Genomic DNA, 8146 nt, shown 5'->3' on the forward strand with positions numbered 1-8146 from the left:
TCTCTATGTCTAATGCTTTTATTGATATTTCTAACACTCGTCCGGGCTAATTTGTATGAAATGGTTCTCAATTATTTTTTGAGTATCTTCTATCTTCACCTCATACAACCAAACCCCCTTTCTTTCCTCTCGGTGTCTATTTGGTCTCAGTCATCTGCCAGAGCTTTACATTCTGAGGTCAAGTCATTCACTTTCCTCATTTCTTTTCGTATCCTGTCAACTACAGAATCCACATTTTGCAAATTAAGCAAATGGCTCTCTGGGCTTCCTGCACCTGCATCTGAAGCCTCACCGTGTCCCGAGTCATGCATGATTCGTTCAAATGTAAATCCTGCCACCTCTAATTCTGCTCTTCTACTGAATGTTGTCTTTCTATACTTCACTTCCAATGTCTTTACATAATTTAACAGCTGTATCAGTATACAGTATATTGGTTTTTAACAAAATAGATATTAAATAAAAGCAAGACAAATCCACAACTAGGATTCAGTTTATTACTTTCCTGTCTGTCATATACATTAATGCATTTTTCATCATAATATGTGCAATAATACAAATGTACACTTCAAATGAATCCCACAGTCATATGCACCAACAACAAAAGGCATGCACTGACAATTTAAATTAAAGAGGAAATAAGAAATACAACTTTAAAATTCCAATCAAACCTGCGGGTCATCGCTTATTATAGAATGGAATGTTGGAATACACTTGCATATACACCATGGCAAGACTGAGCACAGCAACAAGCTGTGGTAGATATACTGCATCAGCAAGGTCTCTCCCAGGCACAAATTTCAATGCAGACAGGGGTTTCCAGATGTGCTGTCCAAGCTCTTTTGAATAAATTAAGTGAAGTGGCGTTCACTGAAGACTTGTGGCCAAAAAGTAATACTTTTGACATGGCAAAAATGCCAAGCAACTCAACAATGCACAAGAACACAGGAACTGGGGTGCAGAAAAATGGCAGCAGGTGCTCTGGACTGATGAGTCAAAATATTTGGCTGTAGCAGAAGGCAGTTTGTTTGGTGAAGGGCTGGAGAGTGGTACACGAATAAGTGTCTGCAGGCAACAGTGAAGCATAGTGGAGGTTCCTTGCAAGTGTACATAGAACTGATGCTGGTTTGAAGGCAAAGGGTGGTCACACCAAATATGGATTTGATGTAGATTTTTCTTCTGTTCACTCACTTTGCATTTAATTAATTGATAAATATAATCTACTAACATGTCTATTTATGAAAGAATTCTTACTTTACAGCATGTTTTCACACCTGCCTAAAACTTTTGCACAGTACTGTATGTCGTAGTTCAAACCTTGTGAATTACAGAGCCCTACAAGTTTGGCTTAGGTCTGTATACAAATGTAAAGTAGAGGGGTACAGCCACCTCTCATATCAGTGGCAACACAGGCATTTTATGTTCAGACTAGCAGCCCTCATGTTAAAGTAAACAAACCTATTTTTTTCTAACTTCCTGACTTTGGGTACAAAATGCCTGTTAACTTGCTATTGGTGGGGATGTAACCTATCAAATGACATCTTCATTAGGGGTGTGTGTGAAACCACCATTTGGGCTTGGGCTTTTAGAGAAGGGGAGGAACCAAAAATCTCGGTGCCGCTGCACCCTGAGAGGTGCTGCTCCCTGTCACTCAATAGGACAAGCTGGATTTTCACACCGGTGTGCAGAGAAAAAGCCTTTAGTTTTGACACACAGCTTTATGTTTACTTTATGTGATGTGTTTTGTATTCCTAATCTATGTAGTATTTGGATTGGATGTTTCGAACCTGAAGTGTGGGGGGGTGGGGTCAGAGGTTCAGGGGATCTGCAAGCAGTTCACAGCCCTCTGGATCACCACCCAAATCTCCCGATCCTGACTTACAGGAGTGTTGTTGCTCAATGAATTGGGGGGGGGTTCCCTCTCCATGAGCTCCACCTCTGACTTTAAGCCCTTTACCTGTCTGCTGTCCTTGTCCATAGACAGGGCAGAGAGGCTCCACTCAAGAGTCCAGCGGCACATGGGCCGGCGGAAGAGACTCGAGATGTCGGGGGGAAGACATCTACTACTAAGTCGAAGGGGTCAAATACTTATTTCCCTCATTAACATGAAAATCAATTTATAACTTTTTTGAAATGCGTTTTTCTGGATTTTTTTGTTGTTATTCTGTCTCTCACTGTTAAAATACACCTACCATTAAAATTATAGACTGATCATTTCTTTGTCAGTGGGCAAACATACAAAATCAGCAGGGGGTCAAATACTTTTTTCCCCTCACTGTATATAGAACATTAAATGCTTTTGTGACACATAACAATGTGAAAATGCTATGGCACCAGTCTATCCTTGACTGCTTTCTGAACCTCACCTCCATTCTGGCACTTTCAAGCAGATCTGGCATTCACAGCATCCACAAGCTTTGTTGTTATCCCAATTACAATTGCAGAAATATTAAAAGGAACAGCTGAGGGCTGAACCAAGCACTGTCCTGCTGATTCTACAATAACTAATGATTAACCTTAAACTCTTAAACAATTCCTTCTTTCAAAAACATGAACGTAAAATAAATCAGCCCCAAGCATTTAATATGTCACTGCTATACTGCTGGGGAAATGGCCATAAGCAGTTCAGAGGAATGTTATTTATTTGAGATCATTGTATTGTCTTCCAGCATGTCTGAGGATTATTTTGATTAGTGGATAATTTGTAATCATCAGCTGTCAACTTTTACATTCTAATGGTTTGTGTATATTTGTTTTAACAATGTATTGGATCTTGAATTGATACATGATTACCGAGTACAATAACAACAGTAATAACATTCTTCAACCACAAACAGAATGACACAATATGAGTAACCAGCGGCGGATTTAGGTATAGGCGACATGGGCAGCCACCCATGGTGGAATCTTGCCGGGGGCGGCACGGGGCGCCTGCACAAAAAAATTCAGAATGGTGACATTTGCGCGATCGGTTTTATATTGCTCATTTACACTTCACGTCAATGATATCATGTCACGGTGTGGGACTGTGGGTCCATTAACCTCGTTGGAGTGGGCGCCCTGATTCTAGTTTGTGAGCTAGGCAGGCTACTGCCTGGGAAATGTGTTATTCTATTTGTGTATTTTGTGCAATTTAGTTCTATTTGTGTGTTTTTTGTTAGCAATAGGGTAATAGTGTAATAATTCAATTCACTTTTTATTTGTATTTATATACTACAATTTGTTTCTATTTGTCTTGTTACTTCTTTTTGATATTTGTGTGTCTTATTTTTTATATATTTGTATACTTATATAGTTTTAAATGTTGTATGTGGGGGGGGAGACAATTAATTCAAATTCATTAAACTGATAGTGCACAACTCTAAAAGACAGTAATCTATGCTACATAACACTTTTCCCTATCATTGTACATAAAGTACCATAATATTCAATTCAATTATATACAAGGTAAAACATTTATAATACATTCGTTTCATGTGATTGCTACACTTTTAAAAAATAAAACTGTCAGAATGAGAGTCTGGTAGTAAAGTAGTAAAACATTACAGATAAGGAGAAATGTTTGAGAGGTTTCAAAATGTAAAGATTATTCATGTAGATCCTTTCAATAGCATGACTCATCTATGGAAAAATATGAATTAAATACTATTAGATTACTTCAATTTTCAATTTGTATTCACAGAAAGTGTACTCACCTCTCAATCACAATACATGTCCATTAGTTGGCTTGGTTACAAGCACAAACCCTTAATTAATGTGAGTGAAAGTGCAATAAAACAAATATTTCACGATCTCTGCCTGCCTGAAGTATTCCACTGACTTCTATATTTGTTAGATAACTTAGTTACAGTTGCAACTGCAAAACTTCTATCTCATCTTCCTATGTTCTGTGTGGTAACTTTCAGATTGTTTCTTTGGTATGTTTTCTTTTTCATATACGAAAGTAGATATAATTACTCAGTAAAATGAGGAAAAACATTCCAAAAAGCAGTTTTAAAAAATAAGCTGGAATAAATATTTGCTGAAACTCCAACAACAAACTCAGCTGAACAGATTTTAAATAAATTAACAGGTACAAAAAAAACTTGAATACTTCCATATTAAAATTGATTGTATTGTACAATTTGTCACATTTGCAGATGATACTAAAATAGGTGTCTCAGCAGATATAATCTCGGCAGCACAGGCTATTCAAAGGGACTTAGATAATATTCAGTTGTGGGCTGACACCTGGCAGATGAAATTCAATGTGGACAAGTGCAAGGTATTACATGCAGGTAACAAAAATGTCCACTATAATTACACTATGGGAGGAACAGAACTAGATGAAGTAATGCATGAGAAAGACCTAGGAGTCTATGTGGACTCCTCACTTTCTCCATCCAAACAATGTGGGGAAATAATAAAAAAGACAAACAAAATGTTAGGGTATATTGTCAAAAGTGTAGAATTGAGTACAAGGGCAGTGATGTTCAGACTGTACAATGCACTAGTTAGAGCTCATCTGGATACTGTGTACAGTTCTGGGCTCCGCACTTCAAGAAAGATATCGCTGCTCTAGAGGCAGTTCAGAGGAGAGCAACCAGACGTATTCCAGGTCTGAAGGGAATGTCCTACTGAGAGACTGAGGGAACTGGACCTTTTCACCCTGGAACAGAGGAGACTACGTGGGGACTTGATTCAAGTCTTCAAAATCATGAAAGGCATCGACCACATCAAACCAGAGGAGCTTTTCCAGATCAGCAGGGACACACGGACCCGGGGACACAAATGGAAATTGGGCTTCAAGGCATTCAAAACGGAAAACAGGAGACACTTCTTCACAGAGAGAGTAGTCACAATCTGGAACAAACTCCCCAGCGATGTGGTTGAAGCTGAAAATTTGGCAACATTTAAAATACTGGATAGGATCCTTGGATCACTTTGTTATTAATGGACACCAAACGAGCACGATGGGAGGAATGACCTCCTCTCATTTGTAAACTTTATTCTTTCATTTTATATAGAAGATATTTACACTGTTTTACTTACTGCAATAAACTTCTATTGTGAGCGTTAAAAAGAGAGTTTTATAAAGTATGCCAAAAGTAGTTTGAAAGTAATCTGATTAATGTACTGATTTGGATAATTTATTAATTTATAGGGTTGTGCGATATGACGATATATATCGTATGACGATAGAAAAACGTCTATCATTGTATATTATGCTATATCGTTTGTATCGTGGTGTCGCAAATTGCAATCTTTACGGCAGTATTTTACGTCATTAGGACGCTTTGCATTCTTTCTGGTTCTTCAACACGTGCTGGATGCAGTTAGAAATGTGCACCAGAAACACCGACAGACATGAGGAGAGAGAAGTGACACACAATAGCCACAATAACAAAAAGAAACTTTAATGCGCAAGCGCACACGTTGCGCCCCACTCTCGTCACCGGGCTAAATTCGATCTGCAAGCACCCCCCACCCCCGCTAATTTAGATTGATATCATTTGTATAAAATTAATAATAATGTTTGTTTGCATTTTAATAAATTGGAAAGCTTGCAAACAAATGCAGAAAGTATCATTTTATTTGTATTAAGATGGTGAAGTGGTTCAACAGTTGTATTATTATTATTATTATTATTATTATTATTATTATTATTATATAATAATAATAATAATAATAATAATAATAATAATAATAATAAAACAATTTTGTATTATCAACGTGCTGTACCGTTAAGCAGAATCGAAACGCGACAGCCACTGAAGAAATCTCCCTGTCTAGCAGTTGTTAGATGCGCCACTGTAAACCCGGCTGTGGTAAATCTTCCTGAATCTATGCGCATGCGCATGTGTTGTGTGATTACTATTACTTGTGTTATTGTTGTTATGTGACAGTAAATCATAATGTGTATATTTATATATGTGCTCTGAGGAAGATAAGTCGAAACGCGTAAGCAATATAATATTCACTTTTTCTCTAATAAATAATTTTTGAGACATCTGTGAATATGGACCGTTTTTAGACGGGAGCTGTTGTCCTTCCTTCCTTGACCGGATAATTGTTCTATATAAAATCCCTTATGTGTGTGTGTGTGTGTATATATATATATATATCCCATAACAACATAACACACATAATAGTAATCACACAACACTTGCCCTGTAATGTGTTGCATTCTGAATATATTTACCATAACAGCCTGCATGTAGTATTTGTTAGTTTTGCTTATTGAAGGATTAACGAAATACTTGTAGTTTGAATGCCTTTGGTCTTATTGTGTGGCTTGATTGGATAAAAACAAGAAATATCGAGATATCTATCGTATATCACCCACATTTCTAAAAATATCGAGATATTATTTTTAAGACATATCGCCCAGCCCTAATATATATATATATATATATATATATATATATATATATAGTAAGCTGTAAAATAATATAATACATTCATTTGAATAAACTTTTATAAGATTGAATGGTTTTGATACAAGCAAGAATTGGGGACAAAATAAAACTAGTATTTTGATTCACACAAAATGTTCATGTTAACCACTTTTAAGGATGTCTTTCAAGGACTTACTCTTGATGTGGTGCGCCTGTCTTCGTTAGCAGTGTCAGAACAAAAAACATAAAAATTACAAAAACTGCCAGGCCAACCCAGAATCCAATCACAATTGAGTCTGTAAAACAGGACAGAACAGGAGTCATACATTTTCATGCAGCATTAAATTCAATTTTAGTAATTAGCATGTGTCTTCTGAAATCTGTAGTTTTCCCAGTATATCCATTATAGTATAATAATAGAAGCTGTAAGTTCATATGAGTAAAATATATGCAAAACTCCCCTCACCCACCAACCCCGGTCATGACTTGCAGCATTATATTGAAATTAAAACAGAGAGATGAAAAAGTGCAGGAATACTTGATGATACTACACACTTTTCCCTGGAAATGATTTTCTCACTTGATTATGTGATTTATGTAAAACAGCAAGATCAATTGTACGTTTGCCCACTGACAAAGAAATTATCAGTCTATAATTTTAATGGTAGCTGTATTTCTGGATTTTTTTGTTGTTATTCTGTCTCTCACTGTTAAAATACACCTACCATTAAAATTATAGACTGATCATTTCTTTGTCAGTGGGCAAACGTACAAAATCAGCAGGGGATCAAATACTTTTTTCCCTCACTGTATAAGTGAAGGGTGTACTTAAAAGGGAAATGTGCTCTGTACTTCTTTTATACACATAAAATGTATGGCCTTATGCCCCTTTTCAATAGAAGAGGGGTTTATATACTCAAGAGGGCACAAATTAATTAAAAATAGTTAATGTCTGAGGCACAGCACATTGAAAGGCAGGGATTTTATTTCCAGCTGCTCCCCATACACCCACAGCCAGCCATTCAATACCTTTACTGATGAGAAACAACAAATACAAAATAAACCAGCAAGGTTGCTGAGAGCAAATTGAAGAAAACAAAACAATCAAGGCTGTAGAAAGGCTTAGCCCAGGAGTGTTCCTTCCCAACATAATATCCCAGCTATTGGCTTTTTGTAGTCTAGATGTAAACATCTTGTGTTAACCTGTTCTACAGTTGAGAAATAAACACATTTCTATTCCATTTACATATTTTCATCCAGGGGTTATGTCATAAAAAAATCTATTTTCATATATATATATATATATATATATATATATATATATATATATATATATATATATATGTTAAAACTATCTGTTTGAAAAGCAATCCCGAAATGTTATTAGAGTCTGCCTTTGTCTTCAGCTATGAAAGGTATCCATAGTGAAGGAAACTTTTATAATAAGGTATAATCAACTGACTTAATCATATTATACACCTACACAGATAAAGTAGCAAATAATGTAGTTAACATTCTATTTGTATTAAAGCTTCGATTCTCATAGAAGAGCTCCCACATTATTGTCTGTGCAGATATATGAATTAGTCCAATTAAATGTAATTCCTCTTAGATCACAGATACAGGTATTGTCCTTACATAAATATGTTTTATGTAATGGAAAGTGTGGTGGTCAAATAACTATATTAGAAAAGAAACCTTTACCCCTATCAACATGACTTGGGTAATCTATATATTCAATAGATCTATGATAAACATCACAAATAAATAAC

The 8146-nt window shown here is 36.0% G+C and overlaps 1 protein-coding gene across 1 annotated transcript in view; it reads right to left on the reverse strand.

The window, feature by feature from the left end:
* mrap2a (melanocortin 2 receptor accessory protein 2a) overlaps window positions 1–8146 on the reverse strand; it is a 30592-nt gene that overhangs the window by 20190 nt on the left and 2256 nt on the right. The window contains exon 3 of the mRNA XM_066701699.1: window positions 6571–6670. Coding sequence (XP_066557796.1) covers window positions 6571–6670 — 100 coding nt within the window. The remainder of the gene's footprint in view (window positions 1–6570; window positions 6671–8146) is intronic.

Source organism: Amia ocellicauda, chromosome 1, assembly GCF_036373705.1.
Source record: "Amia ocellicauda isolate fAmiCal2 chromosome 1, fAmiCal2.hap1, whole genome shotgun sequence".
NCBI classification, from domain to species: domain Eukaryota; kingdom Metazoa; phylum Chordata; class Actinopteri; order Amiiformes; family Amiidae; genus Amia; species Amia ocellicauda.